Source organism: Zingiber officinale, chromosome 6B (assembly GCF_018446385.1).
Source record: "Zingiber officinale cultivar Zhangliang chromosome 6B, Zo_v1.1, whole genome shotgun sequence".
NCBI lineage: Eukaryota > Viridiplantae > Streptophyta > Magnoliopsida > Zingiberales > Zingiberaceae > Zingiber > Zingiber officinale.
In genome coordinates this window covers 16,963,904-16,988,937 of record NC_055996.1, presented here as the reverse complement: position 1 = coordinate 16,988,937, position 25,034 = coordinate 16,963,904, and the positions used below count along the sequence as shown (strand labels likewise).

The 25,034-nt window shown below is 41.7% G+C and overlaps 4 protein-coding genes across 6 annotated transcripts; 3 read left to right on the top strand and 1 right to left on the bottom strand.

Annotated features, from left to right (window-relative positions):
• Positions 1-524: 524 nt before the first annotated feature.
• On the top strand, positions 525-3,229 carry LOC121990805. The gene is made up of 5 exons (XM_042544871.1): positions 525-656; positions 899-1,015; positions 1,588-1,668; positions 1,750-2,019; positions 2,474-3,229. Exons 1-5 carry the CDS (start codon positions 525-527, stop codon positions 3,104-3,106), a joined length of 1,233 nt encoding a protein of 410 aa, XP_042400805.1. The 3' UTR covers positions 3,107-3,229.
• Positions 3,230-4,738: 1,509 nt separating this feature from the next.
• On the top strand, positions 4,739-6,545 carry LOC121992149 (probable xyloglucan endotransglucosylase/hydrolase protein 30). Its single transcript, XM_042546317.1, has 4 exons — positions 4,739-4,977; positions 5,062-5,162; positions 5,487-5,695; positions 5,795-6,545. The coding sequence occupies exons 1-4, from the start codon at positions 4,794-4,796 to the stop codon at positions 6,303-6,305; spliced, it is 1,005 nt and encodes a 334-aa protein (XP_042402251.1). The 5' UTR covers positions 4,739-4,793; the 3' UTR covers positions 6,306-6,545.
• Positions 6,546-6,940: 395 nt separating this feature from the next.
• On the bottom strand, positions 6,941-11,019 carry LOC121992147 (UV-B-induced protein At3g17800, chloroplastic-like). 2 transcript variants are annotated; one of them, XR_006114809.1, is made up of 4 exons: positions 10,491-11,019; positions 8,625-8,905; positions 7,576-8,476; positions 6,941-7,288 (listed from the first exon to the last, which is right to left on the bottom strand). XR_006114809.1 is itself a non-coding variant. In XM_042546313.1 (3 exons), exons 1-3 carry the CDS (start codon positions 10,749-10,751, stop codon positions 7,690-7,692), a joined length of 1,329 nt encoding a protein of 442 aa, XP_042402247.1. In that variant the 5' UTR covers positions 10,752-11,019; the 3' UTR covers positions 7,488-7,689. The 2 variants fall into 2 exon arrangements, 1 of the variants encoding a protein (XP_042402247.1); XM_042546313.1 differs by lacking the exon at positions 6,941-7,288 and having other exon boundaries at positions 7,488-8,476.
• Positions 11,020-11,210: 191 nt separating this feature from the next.
• Positions 11,211-15,832, top strand: LOC121992145 (replication factor C subunit 3-like). Of its 2 annotated transcripts, none has more exons than XM_042546311.1 (12): positions 11,211-11,998; positions 12,576-12,686; positions 12,762-12,794; positions 13,878-14,046; positions 14,198-14,376; positions 14,482-14,618; positions 14,753-14,848; positions 14,938-15,007; positions 15,121-15,201; positions 15,287-15,350; positions 15,436-15,510; positions 15,596-15,832. In XM_042546311.1, exons 1-11 carry the CDS (start codon positions 11,357-11,359, stop codon positions 15,504-15,506), a joined length of 1,653 nt encoding a protein of 550 aa, XP_042402245.1. In that variant the 5' UTR covers positions 11,211-11,356; the 3' UTR covers positions 15,507-15,510; positions 15,596-15,832. The 2 variants fall into 2 exon arrangements, with proteins under 2 accessions (XP_042402245.1, XP_042402243.1); XM_042546309.1 differs by having other exon boundaries at positions 14,461-14,618.
• Positions 15,833-25,034: the final 9,202 nt, after the last annotated feature.

The following is a 25,034-nucleotide window of genomic DNA, read 5'->3' as shown; positions in this document are numbered from 1 at the left end:
CGACCTCATGCTGGCCTCCCTACTCGGTCTTCGTACAGGGGTGAGCGGCGGTAAAACCCTAGAGCATATCCCTTTTCCATTCCATTCTTGTTAGCCTCTCACTCTCTGATGCTCTATCACGATGAAGAAGACGACGGTTACATGGACTGATGCTCCTTTGTTCGATTCATCGTCGGCAACCTGGCGTTGAAGGTTCTTGTGCCGTCAACACCCCCTGCCTCTCCCTGCTTCGAACAGGCAAGTTCCCTCACTAGATTGTCAACATCCCTATCCTCGCTTCTGGCGAAACCTCCATCGCAGACATCTCGATTCCCGTCGCCGCCTCGTTTCACCTCTCCAAGGATGATCTTGATCGAATCACTAGAAAGTATTCGCTTTTCGCCTACTCCACCAGCCGCGCGAAGCTGAAGGTTTCCATCTACACCGGTGCATTCGGGAGTTCCTTCTAGTGGAGCCCTAGGAATCTCATCGGCAAGTTCAAGATACGGCTGGATTTGAAGGGTTTTGTAAAGGACGGCGGGGCGATGGAGTTCCACAGCAAGTGGGTTGCCATCGGCAAGAAGAGGGGCATGGATCAACAACATCTAATGATGAAGGCCGAGCCTGATGCTCGATTTGTGTTCGAGTTCGACGGTGTAACAGAATGTAACCTGCAGGTTTTGATGGCAACATGAAGCAACATGTATTCACCTACATCATGAGGGACCAGGACAAGGGCGGGCGAGGCGGCCGCCGTCGGGACACGACCGTCCATCATCATCCGACGACCCATATCTGACGGTTGAATCTGATCAAATCGGCCGGGTCCAGGTTTGATTATTCTTCTCCAAGCGCCGGGTCAGCAATGACCGCGGGTAGGCGGTCAACTTGTCCGGCCCCGTGGCCGCGGCTCTAATAAAGGGCAGTTGGGAAGGGCTTGAGGCTTCGTCGTGCCGGCCACGCGATTTGGGAATTGGGATTTCGATTCGCCGCTCTTCTCCCTCTCGCGATCTCGCTACGTTCTTCGTCGCGTGAGGTACTCTTCTCTTATTTCCTCGATTTCCCTTTTAAAGTATGTTTTTTCTTTCTTTCTTTCTTTTTTCGGATTAGAAAAGAAATTGCGAAAATTATGGTTTTCTCCATGATATTGATTTATGTATGTGTTGTTCGGACGTAGATGTAAAAAAGCATGATTTAATCGTTCCTCTAAGGAGGAAGCTGGATCCGCCTTTATTATGATTTCATTAGATGGTGTTGCTTGTCTCCATGTCATAGTCAAATCTTTTGGTTGGAAAAAAGAACTTTTTTTGACTGATGGCATCTAACTACATACAACAATTTGTTATCTCTTTTAATTTATCGGTTCTAGCGTAGATTTGCAATGAGGAGTTGCTTGATCATATTCGATTTTATATCTTAAGAAGTATGATTGTTTTGAGTTGAACAGAATTAGGATTTTTTTTTCCTGGTTTCTTCTTGAAGTTATATTTCATACTTATCCACCTCTTATTGTAGGTTTTGTTTCTACTGCTAGGCATTGTAATGGAGGCTGGTTTGAGGGGAAAACCTAGTGAATCGTCCTCTTCTGATATTTCTTTTGCTAACCAGGATATTCAGAGATGCCCATTCTTGAGAAACATCCATCAGCCTACTAGCTTCTCCTTCTCAGCTGTCAATTTTTCTACCCCTGTAAGTTGTTATGAACTTCAGGATAGCTCACATATTCATTAGATGTAATAATAACTCATACATACTCTTGGTTTCATTTAGGTACGAGGCCATGGTCCAATCTTTGAAGATGGACCAAATTTTGACAATGCATTCAGTCTTTTCCATGGACATAATGGGGTCGTTCCACTCTCAGGAAGAACATTTGTGCCTGATCAGAAACTAGAGCCTGAGATTTCACCTGAGTTTAATCCCTTAGCAGCAAAGGCAGCCACAATCAGCCTTTCAGCTTTTGGACCAGGAGGACCTTTTGGCTTTGATTTCTTCTCAAACAAGTGGAAGAAGCAGAATGGTAGATCATCCAATTCTCAGGTACTTCCATTGTCATTTCTTAGCCTTTAGAGTGGAACTAATTCCTGAACATCATGCACATTTTGACTGCATCTTACTAGTGCTTGTTTGAATAGATTGTGAACTAATAAGTGTAACGTGAATCATGTCAGGATTAGAGCTAGTAGTATAAATGTATAATATTTTTTTCTTCAATATGATGCAAATATTTCTCTGTTTAGATAGTTATTGGGACTGGATGCATCCTTGTCTTTTCTCACTGCTCTGTCATTATTTGTCTTTAAATGTAAATCTGAATCCAACTTTCATAAAGAATTGAAATTGTGAAGGTATACTAGTTAATTATTTTCTGCAGTTAACTTGAGTCCCAAATTGGTTCTAGAGGAATATTTTTATTGTCTTTAATCTCAATCAGAATCGCAATGTCCTTCCATAAGTCGTTTTGTCGTTAACATGTCTTTGGAAAATGCTACAGAAAAGAGGCGATTCAGCACACGAGTCACGGAGCAATGAGTGGCTGGAAACTGGACAATGCCCAATAGCAAAGTCATATAGAGCAGTCAGTGCTGTACTTCCCCTGGTTGCAAATGTTCTAAAGCCTCCCCCCAGCATGAAGCTAAGGTGTCCACCAGTTGTGGTGGCTGCCCGTGCAGCGCTCGCTCGAACTTCTTTTGTAAAGAATCTCCGACCACAACCTCTTCCAGCAAAAATGTTAGCCATAGCCTTGCTGGGTATGGCTGCAAATGTTCCCCTTGGAGTCTGGCGGGAGCACACCGAGAAGTTCTCCCCGCAATGGGTCATGGCAGTCCATGCGGCTGTACCCTTCGTTGCAATGCTAAGGAAATCCGTGCTGATGCCCAAGGCAGCCATGGCGATTACGATTGCAGCCTCAATCCTAGGTCAGACCATCGGATCGAGAGCTGAGCGAATTAGGCTAAAGGCAGTGGCAGCATCAGCTGCTGACGAAGGAAACCCTGCAATTCTCAAAACCAGAACACTAATATCAGCTACAAAGACAGGGCAATGTAGCCATGAAGTATCATGGGATCCTCTCTCCCTTAAGCCAAGGAACACCTCGAATCCACCAGCCCCTTCGATATGCTATTGATTGAGATTAGTTCGCCAGAGTTGGTATTTGTTCCCCTTCAATAATTTCAGCATCTCCATGACTGAATCGTCGTGTATTAATTAATTATGAATGAGTTCACAGGAATAAATTCAATTTGTTTCAGTTTGTCGCGCGGTTTTAAGATGGCAGAAAAGAAGCACTATTTTACAAACACTTCTCATCTGATTTGTTCTCTGTCAACAGCGTGAACAAATCATGTTGTCTTGCTTGGCTGGCTGGCTGGCTGGCTGGCTGGCTGGCTGGCTGGCTGTATTAAAATTGACCATAAAAAAACCTTAGTGGCTTTGGTGCACAGGTATGACTTTCTGGTTGAGACTTAATTATTGCCCATGTGAAGGCAACCACCTTGTTCTCTCCTTGATTTTTATTACTATTATACATGCATTTGTTGACCATAAAAGCTGAAATGTGTCGTCGCTTCAATTCAAAATACCACGCCTCTCTTGGACTGTAGAAGACTTGTATTTGGCGTACTACGTCGTCTCTCACAAAGTCTAATTCACTACGGGACCTCAGGCAAAGTTGGGTCGACACCTTAGGGCTCCTCGAGTACTCATCTTGGACACAACTTTGAACCTGAGCTCAATGTGCATAGACAACAGTCTGTTCGGGTAGTGGGCCTCAGTGTGTATCGACCACAGGCTTTTCGGGTACCGATCAACACGAGACTGTGGTGGTAGTCAGTGCTTTGGGAGTGCGCCAATACAGAAGAAGCTATCGCTCCTTTGCTTTGTCTTTCCAAGCGATAGCCACGCTAGTTGCTATGTTGATATATCAAAATCTCTTATGGAATTGCTTTAAAATTCACGTAATGCCAAGTTTTTATTTCTTCAAATAAGTCGATATATCATCCTTTATTTATTTGGTCATCCATAAAGCACTTCTTATTTAAAACCACCCAAACTTTCAACTTATCAATTGGGTGGGTCCCCTGTCCGTGACTGTCGCTCGAAGGGAGGGAGTAATCTTGAAACTATTTTCAGCCTCACCCTCTAAATTGTGCAATAATATAAGGGCTTGGCCATAAAAAAGACGTGTCAAAATAATCTCGCTTTGCAAACTGGCTTAAATTTTAATTATATATTTTTTTTAGAAAAATTGAGAATAAAAGATACGCCCATGGATTTAGTGAATTTCAACTACTGCTGATTGGTTAAATTTGATTCTGGATTTGATTTATTTTTTGAAATAGAAAGCATTGCCGTGTGTCACGCGTCAAACATTTAATGCAAAATCTGTTTATTTATGGAAAATCACCATTTACAGCGAATATATTTATCATTATTAAAAAATACTCTTATTTTAAATATATTCTCGCATAAGGAAAGGGTTCGTAGTGACGATCCATTTAGATAAATTTTAAATTTAAGCTACACCCCGGGATTATAATTAACGGTCACGGAAATCAAACATTTTGAGCCGCGTTTTGCCCAACCACGACTCGCTGTCAAACGCGTCGTGGGTTACAGTTCGAACTTCCACCGCACGGCGCGCGGGGGTAGAGTCGGAATTTCAAACCGAAAACGGTGGACTCTCCAGTAAAAAGAATCTTCAATGAGTGGGAGCCAGCCAGGTCAGTGCGGCTATCGGTGCGCGTATATAAATTCGGTGCGGACCACGCCGAAACGACACCAGAAACCAGCGAAGCCGAGCGGCGGCAGCAGCGATGACGATGTTTACGGCCTTCCTCCTCCTCTTCTCGCTTGTAGCGACGGCGTCCGCGGCGACGGCGGCGTTTAACTTGACGACTTTGCCCTTCGACGACGGCTTCTCCCACCTCTTCGGCAACGACAATCTCGTCCGCTCCGGCGACGGCCGTGGCGCCCGCCTCACCCTCAATCGTTACTCCGGTACGTATCCTCGGTCCCTAGTTCGCGTTTTCATCGAATCGAATATTGGTTTGGTGATTGAGAAGGCGTTTTGTGGCGGTTTAGGATCGGGATTCATTTCGAGTGATCTTTACCATCACGGGTTCTTCAGCGCTTCCATCAGATTGCCCTCCGATTACACCGCCGGCGTCGTTGTCGCCTTCTATGTGAGTATTTTCCTCTGTTTTCTTGTGTTTTAATCTCCAGAAAATTGTTCGGTTAAGAATCGAAGTAGATGGGAAAGGGTTTTTTTTTTTTTTGTTGAATTGAAATCGAAACAAGTTAGAACTGAAATCGGCTGAATGGTGTCATAGAAACCCTAGAAATTGAATGGATTTCTTGAACATGCATCGTATGAAACACATCGAGGCAACTGTAAACATCAAGGAATCTTGGCACATGACTCTGTTAATACATTAATCGATCGATTTTGCCGACAAGGTTGCTTGTGATGCTGAATGTTTTGGTGCGGCGTTGTCTTTTTGATTCAGACTTCCAACGGCGACGTGTTCGAAAAGACGCACGACGAGCTCGACTTCGAGTTCCTAGGCAACATCCGCGGCCGCGATTGGAGGATACAGACCAACGTTTACGGCAACGGAAGCACCAGCCGCGGCCGCGAGGAGCGCTACGTCCTCCCGTTTGATCCCACCGCCGAGGCTCACCAGTACTCCATCCTCTGGACCGCCGACCGCATCATGTAAGTAATCCGCACCGAAGCTGTTTGATGTTTTTCTTCAACAGCTAGCTTCTGGATCGAACGGTAGTTAAAAATTGTTCACGGATTGCCCTTCTGCAGGTTCTACATCGACGACGTGCCCATCCGCGAGGTGGTGCGGAGCGGCGCCATGGGCGGCGACTACCCGTCGAAGCCGATGTCGGTCTACGCCACCATCTGGGACGGCTCCACGTGGGCGACGGCCAACGGCAAGTACAAGGTGAACTACAAGTACGCCCCCTTCGCCGCCGACCTCTCTGATTTCGTCCTCCGCGGCTGCCGAGTCGACCCCATCCAACTCGTCGACTCTGCCCGCCGCTGCGCGGACGCGCAGGACGAACTCCGCGCTTCCCACATCGCCGTCATGACCCCCCGCAAGCGAGACGCCATGCGGCGCTTCCGGAAACGCTACATGACATACTCCTTCTGCTACGACACCAAGCGCTACCCCGTCCCCTTCCCCGACTGCGACATCGTCCCCTCGGAGCAGACCCGATTCCTCGACTCCGGCAACTCCAAATTCCGCCACGACCTCCGGAGGTCCCGCCGCCAGAGCCGGAAGCCGACGCCCGACGGCGAGATTAGCAATTAATGCCTCAATTCAATTGTGAATTAGCGTATATTCTTTTTGTTGTTACATAGTATTTTTTTTTTTAATTTTGTTACATAGTATTTAAAAATTCCTATTGGATTCCTTGATTCTTCAATTTTTTCTTGCTTGGCGGTCCTCTAAATTAATTTATGTAAAGGAGACGGTGGGTGGCTGTTAGGATGGTGAAGAACTTGTCGGACAATAAATTGATGATTAAAGATTGGTGGATAGTTGTTGACATGTTCATGTGCCTTTTTTCTCTGCCCTAACTTTTTCTAGTTGGTGGGATTGAATTGAATGGAAAACAGAGAATTAGGAACTACATACCACACATAGCGAGTAGATTGTTACTATGCAATTTTGATATGAACTTCCATCTTTATCTCAAAGTCTATTGAAGGAAGTATTTTTCACAGGAATTCTCTTTGAAAGGTTGACAAATTTGAGTTTGGCAACTTTTATTTTTCCAAATGCTGACTCAACAATCAACTGCTTTCTGGATTCTTTGATCGCAAAACTGACAGGCTGAGGAAGGGCAAATCAATCCATGTGGTGTGGACCCTATTCCTCCTACTGTCACCATTCAATTCAATGCATTCATTGGCAGTTGAGGCAAGATGATGTTGTTCTTCATGTGAGTTACTTCTTTAACTAATTCCTTGCTCATTTATTCACCTTTTTTTTTGTTTTGTTTTTTGCAAATTGGCCTGGCTTCATCACATTCCATATGATATGATTCCCTTAAACCATATACATGTGGGTCATAGCACGAGGCTTAAGTGAGTCAGAATCTATCAGCATGAACATGCATATATCGTCGCAGCAACCAACATGCTCCCTTGCTCAACTTGTGTCGTTGAAGGTATCAGCCAACTACTGAACATGTATCGCATAGCAGTCCACATCAAGTAGAGAAAAATGCCCCCAAAAGATGAACATGGGGGATGGAGGTAAGCTTGGGAACATGGAGTAGCAAATCTGTCCTGTACAATTTAGGAAATACAAATAGGAAAGTGGATCTAATAAGAAACGTACAAAGCCAGTAGAAAACATTTGAGAAAATTTAGAATGTATGATTATATGTTATCTAAATGAACTAATTCCTAAAAACAAAAAGTTTAAACAACTAAAATTTCCTAAACCAATTTACAAGCAATTATTAAATTTGAAAAACAACAACACTTTGAAATTTTGATGTAATTCACATTTATATATTTTGTGCCAGTTTTGCAGTCATATATTTTGTACAAACAAAATGCAAAGAGGATACTTTAAACATGATTAGTTCTCCCTCCTTTTCTCCAGTGAAGATCAGTTGTACTGATGAAAACTCTCCCAGAATGAGTCCTTGCTCGGAATAACAACCATAATGTTGTCACCCAATTCAATTTGAGACGAAGTGGTACTTTGATTCAACGTAGGTCTCAGCTTCCCAAAGGAAAGTCCCTAGTGCAACTGCTTCCAAGACCAGCATTGTCAGACCCGAAAATGTTATCCCCACCACTTCATCACTTTGAGTTTTGAGAGATCCGTCCTCTAACACTGTAATGTCTGGCCTCCCAAACAAGGCCTGTGTCTGCTTTTCGATCAATGAAATAGCCTCCTTCGATCGTATGGTTGCGTATCTCTGCAATGTCTCTGCATCTAGGTACATCACATAGGATCTCAACCTGTAAGCCTTGGAGTCACTACTATCATCATCCTCGTCTGTTGAAATCTGCACCATAGATTCCCAGTCCCATAGTGGGTTAGGTTTCAATTCACCAAACATTCTCGGTCCCTTGGCTTTTGGAAGGGTATTCATACTCCTTTCAAGCTGGTATCTTTCATCAACCCTTTTGAGAAAATACCCATACATGATGGAGGCTGCATAAAGCTTACCGAGCTTTAGTTTGCTAATTTGGGCGACAGTAATGAGGGGACCGACAACTTTTTCTCCAAGAATAAGAGATAAGTGATTTTGTATCATCTCCAGTGCATCGGGAGAGTGTATCTTTTCCAATTTATGTTCTTGATTGGGCCATGAGTCCATTACATATGTAGGGTCTGGGGAGGTTACTATAGTAGAGATCATTTGAATTTCGTTTTCCATAAATTTTTGTATGATCAAGCAGTAGATAATCTCCTCGAGTGTCTTCCTCCTTTCCTTCTCTTTAACTTCTGCAATTCTCCTGTATATTGTCAGGAGTACAACTCACTAATAAGCTGCCTGCGGATAAATATAACCTTGGGAAACATAATATATTGTTACACTTCCCTGACTGTTGGAAGTGGAATTATATCCAAAAAGGTTAACAATTCTCTAACTGATTCACCAACCTGTAAAGGAGAAGGTCCTGGGAAGATACTGGAGTTTTTGCTTTTTCAGCATCAACATCAGATTGAAGCGTCTCAAGCTGCTGATCTATGGCTGCAGGGAGTAGATGTGGGTGGGTTTGCATTATTTGAAACAGAAACTGACCTGTTGAGGATTCAAATTGAAGGGGAGCAATTGGTGTTTGACCATCACTAGAATTTCCCACTGCCCTCAACTTTAAGCTTCTTGTCCTGTGATTTCTGCCATAAAATCCTATTCTCGGCCACCCAATAGAAGCACAAATCTTGAAAAAACATGAGGACAATAAATAATAAGAAATAATGAACAGATTACATCAACAAAAGACAGAAAGAGGAAGCGAGTTCTTTGACCCGGTAAAAGAACTTAAACCTGGACTGTCAGACACAGATGTAAGAGAAAAAAAGAGAAAATAAAATATTTATATTATCCTATGGACCCCCAGTAGTTGTGAAACAATGCTTGCTGAACTAGTTGTGAAACAATACTTCCTGTTATTGTATAAGTGTACAAATTTCTCCTATATGCCATCAGTATAATCAAAAGTGGGGGATAGATATAAGCACTCAGCACCAGAAACTTTATGGCTTCCATAATGGTTTGTATTTCTGGCACATTTTATCCAAGCCACAATCATATACTTTGAATATCATTCAGCAACTATTCAGGCAAACATTTTTGAATGATCACATTGCTACTTGAAAAGGGAAATAGCATACATTAACATATCAACCCCAAGTAGTTATTTTTTGCGATGATGCAGGTGTCACCTGACTAATCATGAAGGTAGATGGCCTTCCCTTGATTGGCTTACCGGGTAAATTCGGAGGTAGATGGCCTTCCCTTGATTGGTTTACTGGGTAAATTCGGAGGTAGATGGCCTTCCCCCCTAGTTCTAGCTAACTTTCTTCTGATAGGATGTCTCAAGATGTAGAGAAATTAACTAATGGTCTAGCAGATTGATGTAAGCATTCTTTTGTATTCTTGATCAGTCCATGGTGTAGAAAATGAAAAGTAATGGTGCATATTCAAGAACCAAAACGTTTTCTTCTCTCTCTAGAAATCTAACTCCACATACTCGTAGATGCATGCCTTGGTCTTAATAATTTAGTTAACAAGACAATGTCTTCATCAAATAACAGCAATAATAGCAAGCCATGATTCACAATCATTTGAGCTCAACTATATGGATCTTACTCCTCTTCTGAACTTAATGTAATACAACTAGTGAAACCTAATCACATAAAAATATATGGTTATATCCATACACATAAACTTTACACATTAATCTAGAAACCAAGGTATAATACAACTCTTAACCCATTTCAAGTTATGCCTACTGCCAATTAGTATCATCGCTTGGATTTCCGTTCAATACAACCTAGCGAATGTTTAAAAGTCACTGAAATTTGAGAAATTGAAAACTGATATACGCATTCAAACAGAGTAGTCGAAAGTTATATCTTTTGCTCACATAACATGACTAAAAGGGCAAAACGACCTTCCAGTTCAGTAAACTCCGCCCCCACACACTTCTCAAACAAAGGTGAATAATATCCATGATTAATAAAAAAAACACAATGACCCAAGTAAAAAGGAAGGAGAATTAAATCAACAGGCATCAAGCAAAAAGAGATATCCAAGGATTTCGGTCCAAGCTGAACCCTAGAAAGACAAATTTGAGCTCCGATGTCTCCGAATGAACCAACAGATACTAAATGAATTCCAACCGTAAACGTGAACGTTTTATTTTTTATCAGATTTCATGAAACTCATCCTCTTTCTCAAAGAACAGGGTGGAAACCAGAGGATGAAAGAACAAAAAGCCGTGAAGCTGGAAACAAATTTACCTTGTTGGAGAGATGGATCCTGGAATCGGATCGACAGAAGGAGGAGGCGAAGAGCTTGAAGTCCACCGGAGGCGCTCTAAATCCAGCGACGGAAGACGGTGGGAGTAACACTGAACTAACCGCTGCGACACTCCCAGCCGGCATTTTTTTTCCCTTTCCTTTGTTTTTTGCTTTTTCTTTTTCTTTTTCGTCTCGTTTCTTTCTTTTAATCTGGGCGTCAAATGCCGAGAAGGAAACAGCCATATCGACAATTTTTATCATAATAAATAAATAATATATATATTTACTATTTTATTATTTATTAATAATTATTATTGTTTCTTCCTTTTGATATTAAGCAAGGGGCTAGTTTTCCAATGAGAGGTAATAAATTATACATTTAACTAAAATAAATAATATTATTTACCTTTTACTATATAATTAATTTCTAAATAATCATTAGCGGAGACTGTTAGACGTCACTGTCTAACATTTTCGAACATTTTCAAGTCGGATCCGCTCCAAAACTTGCTCCTGTGGCGCATGGAAAAGTGGTCAGACAGCATGCACAGCTTTGGATCATTTTAAGAAAGCACGCCTGCATCCGATCATTCCGCCATTCTGCTAGTTCACCTCGTTTTCCGCGCCGGCTCGATGTCCTCCAACCTACAACCTCAACGGTAACTCAAAGTGATACCAGCATTTGTAGAAGCGAACCCATGTTGGACCCCACAGCTATGCCCAATGGAAAGAAGGGTAAAGAATATGACTGAAAGCCGTTCGCCTTCAAAAGCTTCTCCCTCCCGGCCGGACCACCCTCCCCTCCCCACGATGCTCCGCTCTTCCGTTCTCGTTCCCCCACCATCGCCGGCGCCTCCGCAGACAACATGAACACCCTTGTGGATACCATCCGCCGCTTCTCCTCCGAACCCGTCATCGCTTCTTCGTCCGAGCTTGGAAGTCTGCTTTTCGAGGTCTCCGCCGCCCGCTCCTCCTTTCTGTCGGAGGAGCGGTTCCTCCGAAAGCACCCCGTTATACACCTTCTGAGCCTAGGCTTCAGCCCTGGACGCCGCCAGGATCTCCCGGGCTCCGGCTCCGCCGTGCCCGCCTCCGCTGCATCGACCGTTGACATCCAGCGTCTCGGATTGTCCTTCTTCTTCGACCGATGTTCCGGCGGGGCTTCACTTCTCTTGGATAGCTCTCCTACAGCCAATCTTCTTGGTCTTGCCCCGGTTCCGAAGTTTTCGATGCGCGGGGAGGAGAGTGGGTCGAAGGCCGATACTGACTCTACTTCACCGGGGAGGAAGTCCTTGATGGAGAGCGAACTGGTCCTCCCTCGATCGGACGATTCCAATGGTCCTGCTTATGCCATAGCCAGTTCCGGAAATAAGGACACTGCTAAGATGACGGCTGCCCGGAGCACAGGCTCAGTTGAGGAAAAGCGATATGTTTGGGCAGACAAATACCGACCGAATATTCTGACCAAGTTCATCTGTAACAAGGACAAGGCACTGGAGCTCCATCAGATGGTATGCCTCACAATCTTGTGTGCTTTTTCATAGTGGGCCTTAACTCAAACAGGACTTAACTGCTTTTGCCGAATCAACTAATGCATATCCACGGTAAAATTCTAATTTACTGATTCCTTTCCTCTGAACTTAAAGAATCTTATGTCGGACCAAAATGAAATTTTTAACTGTATAAAAATTATGAATCGTAAAACTTCAAAGTTGAGAAGGTGGTTGTGCTTATTCTCTCAACTAGATCTTGAAATAGTTAATCATGAAGAATGATAGTTGTATTGTAGTTATTGAATATGCTGAAGCTCTGTCATAAATGCATGCAGAAAGGAATGTTGATCAGTTTTTACTTTCACTAAGAAATGAACTGTGTATTATTATCTCACTAAAGTTATTGTTACGTTTGAAGAACAAGAAACTCTAACTAAAAATGAACTGTTAGAATATTGTTCCTTGAATTTTGGCAAGAACTACTAACCGATTGATTAGTCATTTAATTTTTTAACAAATCTTGGATTATAAATGAGTAAGCTACGTCTGTAATTGCTTTTTTCAGTGACATAATTGGTCTCTTGCTACTTTATAGGTCAGCTCAGGAAAGGGCAGTCATTTGATTTTTGAAGGTCCTCCTGGTGTTGGGAAGAAAACTATGATTTTAGCAACATTAAGGGAAATGTTTGGATCAGAGAATGTTAAGGTAATAATTATTTGTGTTGACAAGAAATGGTGTACATTTTAGCATTTTATGCATCTTTTACTATTCCTTTAACAGGTGAAAATGGAACTAAGGAAGTTTGAATTGAAGGTACTTCTCTATTACATTTGTCTTTTTCATGGTAAAAGCTTATTTGCAAGATATATTATGCTAAAAAAATTGGATTGATGTTTACAGACACTTCTGAGACAAATATAAATTTCAAATTGGCAAGTTGTGGAATAAGTTGTGTTTGAAAAAGCAATATTTGAATGCGTTATTGAACGACCTAACTTTTACAACTAATAAATGAGAGAGATTAATACTTAATCCTTATATCTTTTATCAAAATAAAACCTATCTTTTCTCATGGTATAGCAATAGTCTTGTATTCAAATTTTATGTCATTGAAATTTACTTATCAGCTCTCATGTGCTCGGTTTGGGCTTGACAATTATCCCAGTTTGTCTATCCATACATCAAGGGGCTTTAGTGTCAAGAATATAAATGCATATATTAGACTTTTTCCTACTAGCTTGAGTTTTTGAGATGACAACCAATAGGTTTGTGATACCATGGGTGGGTGGGTGGGGCATGCAGACGTTCTTCGTTGGCGAGGTAAGTAATAGATGGTTACCACAAAGTAAGTATCATAAGGAACTTACTTTAGTTAGGAGACATGGAGATTGATGGTAGGGGAGACTGCACTATCATATGAAACTCGCGGTGCCCTACTAAGGAAATTGAAAAGAAAAAAACACTTAGCCCTAAGAAAATCATCTTTGATAACAAATTAAGAATGAAATATTTTTAGTATTATCATAGGATTACAGCTGAGTATGTATGCCTTAGGCTAGGTAAATCTAAGATTCCTTTTATCTAATATTCAGATTTATTGTCATTTTAGGTGGAAAAAACTTATGAACTCAAAAACATTGATTCACATGACTAATTGGCTAATTGTTTACTTAGTCTCCCTGGAATGCAATAGTTGATATTTACAGGTTTGGAGCATATAGAACAAAGAAAAGCAGGGAATTTTAAGTGACTTTAGTGAGTGAAAAGTTAATATTTAAATGAATTGTAAGAAACATAGTCTAACTTTACAAATTTTTTATAACAGGAATTACCTAATCACTAATGTCTTTTCCCTGAATCTCCTACTTTCTTACAAGTGAATGGTCCCATCTCCAGGGAGAATTTGTTTCAAGTATTGAAATTAGCATGGGAACATCTTCACGGCATGTTGAGGTTAATCTGTCCGATATGCATGGATATGAGAAGTATGTCTTAGTTACTTTGATAAATGAGTCTCATATATCATCAGAAAAGCATGTCATCTGTGATGGTAGAAATTGCAGAGGTATGTATCTCTCTTCTTAGTCTGATGAATTGTGTGAGCTGGTATCAATATTGAGAATCTGAAATGCAAAATAGAGGATTCTCTTAGGCTGATATTAGGCATGTTCTGAGGTTTAATGAAATTTGTTGTCTGGTATCCTTGTGGGTTGCAGTGATAGTTATCCATGATGCAGACAATCTTTCAACAGATGCTCAACATTATGTCAGCTGGCTCATGGAAAAGTACCAGGGTTGTAATAAGATTTTCTTCTGCTGTTCAGAGGCCTCAAAGCTTCACATCATTGAGCCTCTCTGCAAGACAGTAAAACTCCAACCACCATCCGACGACGAGGTAACTTGATGCATTTATTTTTCTCCCTAAAGAATATCAACAAAATCTTTTTAGCTCGATCAATTTTTATTATCATCAGTATAGGTGATAAAACATGTCTTTCAGATTGTTCAAGTTCTTGAATTTATTGGAAACCAAGAGTCCATATATTTGCCAAAGCATATGTCCAAGATAATTGCTGAGAACTCAAAGAACAATCTTCGACAGGCAATTCGCTCATTCGAAGCATCCTGGAAATCAAAGTATTCAAGTAGCTATTATCAAAGAGAAATTTTGTTTTATTTTTCCTTCTCAATGTAGATTGAGGAATTGTTTCTTTTAGTTATTCATCCTATATAGTGCTTTATATCTGAATTTGTGTGATTGATTATTATAGTTATTCACTGAAAGAGAACAAGGACATCCTAACTGGTTGGGAAGATGTCATTGCTGGAATAGCCAAAAGTCTTATTAAAGAGCAAAGTCCTAAACAGTATGCACATGTTCTTTCTATGGTGCTCGTTGTCACCAACTATGATATTGTAATGAGAAAAGGGGTTGATTTTGTATTTTGTTGGACAGATTATATATCATCCGTGGGAAGCTCAAGAATCTTATTGAGCATGATGTTTCACCAGATTTTATATTCAGCGTATTGTGTTCGCTTTTCCTAGACTTCTGACAATTCAGCTGACAGCGAGAATAATTTTTTTCTTCCTTTTCAAAGAGAACAGGATTAATGTTCTTCCATTCCTGTGTCTACAGACCCTTTTTGAGGAACTGAAGAAACATTTGGATGAACGTCTGAAAGCCAAGGCTGAATTCCTCTATCATAAATACCAAAATGTAAGCCTGAAAATTTCATTTCAGTACCTTAATACTTCTTTGTCTCTAACTTTCGCTGCCCTGGTGCATATATGATACTGTGTAGCAACAAGATTCTGACAAATGGAATGACTCGAAGAAGAACCTCCGTTACTTCATGAGGATCGAAGGTAGTTTTCTCACTTCTTTCTTACAACTCTCACCAGCATTATCAAATTCGAATAGATTACTATAGTGTATGATTTTTCTTTACAGAATTTACTGCTCATTTTATGAGTTTGTACAAGTCATTCATCACGAAGACCGACACCGAACCCAAGCACTGAACAGGTAAAAGCAAATGCACCAGCCTCCCTGCTTCTTGGAACTGTTAACTTCCTCTCTATATGATTTCACAAGCACATTTCTTATTCAGGCACAGTACGAATCGGTAGAACAATAAGAATTGGCGATCATCTCGCTCAAGGTTCCTGCTTTGGGGTTGATCAGTAATTTGTTCGAAAGGATGGGTAGGCTGGCAATTTGGTTTTGCCCGTCATAAACTGTCAGAATCGAACCAAGTATTTTCTCTACTTAAATGCTTAACTGCAGTAGCTGAGAAGTGGTACCTCATAATTATTATTCATGTCTATTTTGCATTTGTTTGCGAGTATGCTATGTGCTAATTAATTGCATGAAATGCATTGTGTTAGTTAAAATTTATTGTTAGATCAAATTAAGCTAAGATCTATTAAATGTATTGAATAAAATTATAATGGATTCACTGCTTCCTATTCTATTAAATGTATTGGAAATGAGTAAGCTCAAATGATAAATGCATGAAGTATTTATAATATTCAAATATTAGATAAAATCATTCAGGGACCGTATTTGTTTAAGAATAATAATTTTACTAAAACTTAGTAGAATGTATTTTAAAAAAATGCAAATGATTGTAAATGTAGAACAATATGTAATATTCAACTCAAAGTGGCTTAGCAGTAGGTGATTTTATCAGTGATCATTGTGATTATGATTTTTTTTTGTTAATGAATAATATATGATAATTAATGTGTATATGTATTTTTGAAAAAATAATAATTAAACGCAGCCTACTATCATATCCACCAACATACTCTTGCAATCTATTCTGTCTTTTTTGGTACTCAAAATGTGTTCGACACTTTTATTTCAATGGCAAAATATTTGATCACATTTAAACTAAAACATTTATGATGTGGTAGTAAACAGAGTTCACCAAGTATGAGTTAAAGGCAGGAATAACAACTAATGTAGAAGTTAAAGTTAAGTTGGTCAAAGGCAGGAAATTGTTTGGTCATCAAAGTTGGCTGAGCGGTCATGGAGAAGAACAGCCTTGAGCGATCGAGTGGGGAATCCTGGCCGAGTAGTTTCCCCGCTCGACCAAATAGTGGAACCTCTTGCGTAGCTCATCATGTCTTTCTAGAAGTTAGTGTCGTTAAGAACAAGGTATGATCCGTCGACAAATTATACGACGGAAGCTTCCATTGTCATGTTAGAGATTTGCATGCCCTATTAAGGAAAAGTGTCCACGTGCATTGAAAGGTGTGCATGTTTGCTAAGGGGCACTATATAAAGGGGGTCCATGCACCGACGGAGGTATTCACTATTTGTATTTACGCTCTCATTGCTGTTACTATTATTTGCTGCCTTTCTACTATTTCGATGACTGACTTGAGTGTCAGAGGGATAATATTGGGGACCCCTTCCCTAGCCCAGCACTGACGTTCTTGGTTTTGCAAAGCGGAGATGAGTTTTCACACGGTCAATCGCAGAGCCATATCCCCAGCCAGCTATCTTTACTGTTTCCGGACAGGATCATATTGGTGTCATCTGTGGGAACTTAACCTGTATCCGAGACGTGAAGATGGAGGATGCTAGACAACTTATGACTGTGGCATTGACGAAGGAAGAATTGGGCATGCTGATACAAGCACAGGCAACCAAGATGGTGGAGCAGCAATAGCAGACGATGGTCGCTCGCCAAGTAAATAAACTCGCGACATCAGCAATGGGACAGTAGGTCGGCCATAGAGACCAAGTGGAAAATATATCTGCTCAAAGGGCAAACAAGAAGCCGACCATCACATATGGAGATGCACCAAATGCGCCGATCTCCTTTCACCAAGCGTTCCACACCCCTTCAGAGGAGTAAGGCCGAGCGGATAGAGAGCAAGGATCCTCCTCGGATAACGCACCTATCCAAGACGGATGGAAGGGAAAGGCACCAAGGATCGATGATTCCCCCAATGGATCAACAGGCAATTCTCTCAAGGGATCCTGGACGACCCACTAGTACGACATTACACACCATTGACGATCGGGGAGTACAATGGGACAATCGACCCAGAGGACCATCTAATTCAGTTTGACAACACGACCACGCTCCATCAGTACACCGATGGAGTGAAGTGCTGAGTCTTCCTCATTGTTCTCTTCGGATCAGTATAGAGGTGGTTCAGACGCTTGCCGATCAGATCAATCCACAACTTCAAGGACTTCCGGGCGGTATTTTTGCACCATTTTGCCAATAGCCACCGTTACCAGAAGACAAACGTTAACTTATTCGCTGTGAAGCAAGGGTCCAAGGAGGTATTGAGAGCATACATCAAGAGGTTCAACCAAGTGACCATGGGCATCCCATCGATCACCCCAGCGTTATTGGTAAGTGCCTTCTCGTAGGGACTTACAGAGGGCTAATTCTTTCGCTCACTCATCCGAAGGCTGCCAAAAAACTTTGACCATTTGCTCAGGCACGCTAGTGAATACATCAACATGGAGGAGGTACAAGCAGCTTAGAAGAAGGAAGCGAATCCCGAGTCGATCGCCGCCCTTGAGCACAGGTTGACTCTAACTCATCAACCACCCAAGGGCTCCTGAGCAAGAGTGACTCAGCCGCACCAGGAGCCCTGATCCCACAATGTGTAGCATGTAGAAGCAGATCAGCCAAAGGTTGCAAAAGGTAGGGCGTGGACACCATTGTTTTGCTCATACCATTGTTCAGTAATGTATAATATTCGGGACTACTATGACTTGAGGCCAATTTCAAACCCACTGGTTCCTCCGGGATATCGTCATCGATCACCTTCTCTTAATCAGTACCACCGACGCCGATTAGGTGGATAGTGGCAAGAAGAAAGGTCGGCGACCGAGCAGCGCAAGACCAGCCTCAAAGTAGAGGTAATACGAGTCCCGCCTGGGTTTCTGCCGAGTGGGCTCGACCTTTATCTCGGGAGGCAAAGAATAGGAGCAACACCGCACGGGGAGACATTGGGATGATCGTCGGTGGCCCGACTGACAGTGATTCTTGTTGGTGCAATCGACCTCCAAGATTTTAATGTCAGACAAATATGTTTAAGTATGTTAAGAATGAAGCTTGATCTAGGGAAGTCCTAGTTGTAAGCTAGGCAAGGGAAGTCCTAGTTACAGGTTAAACAAGGGAAATCTCAGTAGATCGTGAAAGCTAGGTGGATAGGTCTGGAGGACCTGATCCCTGGGTAGTCGAATACTGAGGCAAGGGAAATCTCGGTATATCGTGGAAGTCAGGTGGATAGGTTTGGAGGACCTGATCCCTGTATAGCCGAATACTGAGTCTTGGTGAGTGAAGTCAAGTGGTGAAAAACCTAGGGGGAGATAACCTTAGGTAACGAGAAGTCTTGGAGAAGTGAACTCTAAGCAAGGTTGATCGGATGGTTTCCGGTCGATCGCGCGCGGTCGACCGGACCAGCGAATCTCGGTAAATCTAGGTTGAGGTTTACCATTGTATTCTACATTATTATTGATGTTGGCTAATATAGTATTGCAGGAAAGGTCTTAGTGGATCAGACGATTAGATATTGAACACACAAAGTCCAAACAGGTCTGGAGGACCAATATTTGGCAGGTAAGTTGAGGTATGCAACTGGAGGAGCGACAGTGAGGTCATGTTCCTGAAAGGAACAACCTAAGGTCACTGATCCAACTGAAGAAATCGGGAAGGTTTCCAAGTTGAGATCAAGACAGTTCTATTGTCTAATACTATTCATGCATAATATATTATTACTGTGCTAATATCTGTTTTGTAGGTTAGTTGTCTAACACTGTTTTGTAGGTTCGGCTGGATTGGTCAATCGAACCGGAGAATCGGTCGACCGAATAAGGCAAAGTCAAACCAGTGTTCAGATCAGACCAGAACAGATTAGAGTCCGGTCAATGTTTGATCGGTCAACCGAACCGTAGGATCGGTCGACTGAACCAGGGTGACTCAGCACAGTTCAATCAGCAACGATCAACAAGGAAACTACACTGATCGGTCGACCGGACCAGAGGATCGATTGACCGAATGATCAGCATTAAATGCACAGTAAATGAGAATCACGACAAAATCTCGACAAATAGGGAAGGAGCCTGTTCGGGCGACCGAAAAGATGGATCGGTCGACCGAACCCTTAATGACCAGTTAATGTCGAAGATCGAATCAGCATCAGACTCCCGCTAGGAAGGAAGGGAGCTGGTTCAGTCGACCGAACAGAGGGATCGGTCGACCGAACACCAATTACACTTATAAAAAGGGGCTCGAGGTCTGAGGCTTGATAACACTATTTTCTGATCATCTCAAAGCTCATCTCTGCAAGCGGACCGTGCTACAAGTCTTCTATGACTCTTCAAGCTACTCCGTTCGGAAGTACCGACCGAGTTTCAACCTTTACTTACTATCGTCAATATATTTTTATATTGCATTTAAATTCATATAAGATAGTAGGATTGTTACTATCTTATATCTTTGTATCTAGACAATCTGCTTCTTTCCGAGGATTTCAGAAAAAAGGGTTATAGTGGATTCCCCATCGGTGCAGTCAAGGATCACGAGCCTTCGAGTAGGAGTTAACCTAGACTCCGAACGAAGTAAACGAACTAGTCTTTCATTTTACTTTCCACTGCACGACTTTGGTTTCTAAAAGAAAAAGAAAAGTTTTAGAAAGTGCGATATTCACCCCCCCCCCCCTCTATCGCACTCATCCGATCCAACAATTTTAACAGGGCGAGGAAGTCGCACATCCGGAAATTAGAGATATATGTTGTGGGATGCAGCAAGGAGAGGGCTGAGGGACCAAAGATCAATTTGGCCCCCGAGACTTAGAGGGAGTGGAGATCTCTCATAACGATGCCTTGATCATCCGAGCAGTGATAGCTAATTACACTATTTACTAAACTTTTATAGATACAGGTAACTCGGTGAATATCATCTTCAAGAAGGCATTCGACCAGCTGCAAATTGACTGAGGCGACTTACAACCCATGATGACTTCATTGTACGAGTTCACGGGTAATGAAGTATTGTCGATCGGCCAGGCTCGACTAGCCATGTCACTCGGAGAGGAGCCTCTAAAGCGGACAAGGACAACAGACTTCATGGATGCGCCGCCCGCCTACAACGTGATATTGGGCCGACCAGCCTTGAATGAGTTTCAAGCCGTAGTGTCCACCTTTTGCCAGAAGATCAAATTCTTGATGGACAACTTGGTGGACAAAATGAAAGGCGACTAATTGGTCGCCCGATGGTGCTACATTGAGATGGTTAAATCTTAGGCAAAGGTTGCTGAATCGAGAAGCGCTAGAGGAGGGTGAATAGTGCTCGTGGCTTTCACTATTTTTGAATTCGTAAATCGTATGAGTTAAAGCAGCGGAATAAAGTAAAGAAGACAAAGCAACACACAAAGACACGAGGATTTACTTGGTTCGGAGCCTGTGACGACTCCTACTCCAAGGCCCGCGATCGTTGATCGCTTCCGGTGGACAACACCTATAAGCTCGAAATAATAGTACAGAATATGAGTTACAATGTGTGCAATAATGAAAATGATACCGAACGACAGAATCTAGAATAGCGGAGCTCCGGATCGTCGGAAACTTGAAACAACACGTCGAGGTCGTTACGTAAGCAGCGCACAGGAGGAATAACTCTTTGGAATTGTTGGAAAAAGGTGCTGCTCGAATCCCTCTTTTATATAGTGCTGGAGGTGCCTCTAAGCCTGTCTGAAGCGCCTCCAGCTCCTCTGGACAGCTGGCTTCGGCTTGCACCCGAGGCGCCTCCAAGCTCCATGGAGGCGCCTCGGACACTGTTCATCCGAGGTATAAGTTGCTTCTTTGTTCCTGCAAAATGTGTTAGTCCCAAATACATACCCTGCAAAACAAAGTTAGCACAGAATAGGTATATTGAATGAAATATCGACAGTCAACGAACTGTCCGGGTCTGACTTCGGATTTCCGACCGAAAACCCTAGGTCGACCCGATGCCTACTGTTCCCTCTACGGGGAACGCGTCCTCACCTACTCCACTCAGAAGATTTACCTGTTGCCAGTGCGATCCTCCAGATCGACTGGACTTTTGCTCAGCGTTCGAAGCTTCCGGACTTTTTGTTGGACTTCCGCTTCCCGGCCCGTCTAGTCTTCCACCTAGTTCGCGACACCAGAACTTTCCACCTAGGGTTACCACCCCCTAGGACTTTTGCTTGAATCTCTCGACCCGCCAAGACTTTCCGCATAGGGTTACCACCCCCTATAACCTAGGGTTACCACCCCCTATGACCTAGGGTTACCACCCCCTAGGGTTTTCCACCTGCCTAACCGCAGCTAGGACTTTTGCCTAAGTACACTTAGGAATTTTTCCTACAAGCTCATTCAAACTGTTAGATCACAAGACGACTTAACTTCGAACCCTTTGCCATTATCAAAACTTGGGTTTGATCGTCTGATACTTCCCGCACCAATAATCTCCCCATTTTTTATTATGGCAACTCAAATTCAAAGTTAAGTAAAACAAAATGCTTAAATAAACATAAGCATGCTTTTAAATAAGAAGTTTAAGCACAAACGTAAGCATACTTAAGTAACAAGTACAATCTAAAAAAATTTTAAACTTTATGAAAGTTAAGGTAAATTTAAAATTTTCAAAGTTAAAGGCTCCCCCTTAATAAGAGAACTCTTATCCTTAATTTGAATTTTTTGTCCTACTCTTCCCCTTTGCCATATATCAAAAACTTTGTAGGAAAAACTTAGTAAAAATGTTGAAGCCCAAAAATAACATTTAAAACACCTAGCTTTTAAAACTTTGTAGGGAAAACTTGGTAGGAAAATCTTAGTAAAATTTTGCTAAGTGAAAATAATTTAATTAACTCTGTTTAGTCAAAATTTTGAAAACTTAAGCTTTTAAAGACTTTATTTAAATATTTTTCATTAAACTTAAAAGTCTTTTAAAAAGGGATTTTCCTAAGTACAAAAATTGAACTAAGTTTGGGAAAAACTTTTAAAGAAAACACTTAGCTTTAAAGAAAGGATATTTGACTAATTTAAAGAACTTTTCAAACACTTAGCTTTTTATAATTAATTTTCATTGTAAAACTCTTAGCTAAATGTCTAAAGAGATAATTTTCTTCCAACTAAGTTTAAAGAGGTAGTAAAAAGTTTACTTTGAAAAATAACTTTAGCCAATTTTGAAACTTAGTTGAAATCTTTGGGAAAAAATAAATTTTCAAACTCTATTAGATAGATTTGAAAAGCTTTGTTGGTAAATATTTTCTTAATTTTGAACAAGCTTTTTGAACAATAACTTGGAAAGAGAAAAAAAAAATAAACTTCACTAAATTTTCAAAAGATTTTGAAAAGTATAAAAAATTATTAAGAAAGTCTAAGACTATTTTTAAAAAATATTTAAACGAATAATGAATTCAAAAATATTTAACGACCAATGAAGAGCAATAAGTTTAAACCTTAATGTCCAAGCATGAGTCGAGTTAAATTGATTGCAAGTTAACTAAGTTCTTTTAGTAAGGTATCAGAGCCCTAATGTGCAAGTTGAGTAACCCTAAAAATCAAACACTTAATTTCTTGGCCACATGTCTAACCATCTAGCTACTAGCTGATTGCCTAGAGGACAACAACTTTCACTTGGTTATTCAAGTTAAGTCAATAGATTCAGATAGATTTGACTAGGGCTGGATGATTTGACTTGATTACTGTAAATTAGGTATTTAACGCCCAGACTCATATTGATGTACAGATATAAGCATTCTTGAGTCCAGGCTGTACCCTATGCATCTCACACCATTCTAAGTTTTTCAAGCACAATCAAGGCAAGCCTAGGTGTTTGTGAGATGCTCTGGCTGAATTCTAGGGGAACATGATTTCTAAGGTTGAGCCTAAGCTAAGTCCAAATTTGAAAATCTAGTAAAATTGGAATTTTGAAAACAAAATTTTTCCTAGAGTTTTTAAAACACAAGATGATTTTGAAAACAAGTAAAACATTTAAGAATAAAGGTAGGAAACTGATTTGAAAATCAAAATCTATTCTACCCAACACATTCCTATTTGTGCAGAGTTAAACAAATAAAACTGGTAAGCATGAATAAGTAGAGTTCTCTAACACTAGTACAACCAGAGTAGAAAATGGAGATGTCTGTGTAATATCCAAGATACATGATAGTGTCAACAAGCAAGATCATCAGCTGGAGGTGGTGCAAGGGGCTGCTCGGGTGCAGGCTCAGGTTGTCCCTGGCGACGTATCTCACCCCGGAGAGAGGCAAATCCTGCAGCTATCTCAGATTGTAGAGATCGGAGAAAGAGATGGCTATCTAGCACAGCCTATCGTGTCTGAATGGACTGCATCTCAAGCCGAGCGAGTCTGTCCTCGACGGAAGGTGGTGCCAAAGTCGAAGGTCCAACTGATGTGGAGGGCTCGACAGAGGAGGAAGGTACTAGATCTGCGAAAAACTCCTCGGCTAAGAAGTCGGGTCACTCCTCTCCCTCGCCCGGTGCATCCTCGGCCTCTGGAGCAATAGGAGCAGTGACTGGCTGTGGCCAGCCCTTCCAGGCCAGAATCCCCTCAGCGGTGACCTCTATACTGGCTAAGCGAAGACTACGCTGTCCTAACTCATCGTATAGTGTGAGGGGGATAAGTGTCCCTACGGATGTGTCTATCCTGGAGGTGGAAAAGATCTGAGTCAAGACATGACAGTAGGGCATGTGGACTACTCCTGATGTGACTGTACTCGATGCATGTATGATGTTATGGAACATATGCAGTGCAATGTCTATATCTAGACGCTGGCTCAGGGCGTATAGAAAGAATGAGTGCGAGGATCGCATCTTCGTGACGTCACGAGATGTGATCGACAAAATGCATGCTGTCAGGACTCTGTACATAATGTAGTCCTGAACCCTAAGAAGAGTTGACCTGAACTCAGTCAGGCCAAATGGTCTCTCATCCCCGAAAAAGTGCGTATAGATGGTGTCTAATGTGATATGAGACTAGGGATCACCGAATGGTAGATCCCTACCCGAGTAGCACAGGAAGGTACATGTAGACTCCATAAGCTCTAAACTCGTGCGAATCAAGGAGGGAGTAAACTAGATATATGTTCCACCAACTCTGGTGGAATACGTACTATCATCAACCTTCTCGAGGTTGTGATAGAACTGTGCACACAAATCCTGGTTTACTGTATTGTTGCAGTAAACCAATTTCCCTAACTGATAGTATTCTATCATCTGGACTGCGGGTTGACAGAACTGGGAAAAAAAATGACCTACCTACATACCTAGGTTTAATGGACTCAAATGTAAACCTAGCAAAATCTACCCTATTCCGCTCAGAGGGGAATCTAGGATTCATAGAAGGAGTCCTAGCCGGTGTAGGATCGGCATGTCGGCGTTTTCTGATTTATGCAAGATATAACCAAAAAATGCATAAAAAAACATATAAGAACATTAGGATGGTGGAAGATATACCTAGGAGGCATTGTAGGATGAGGGAAGGACTTGGAAGGAGTTGAAGACGCCTTAGAGGGAAGAAATCGTCG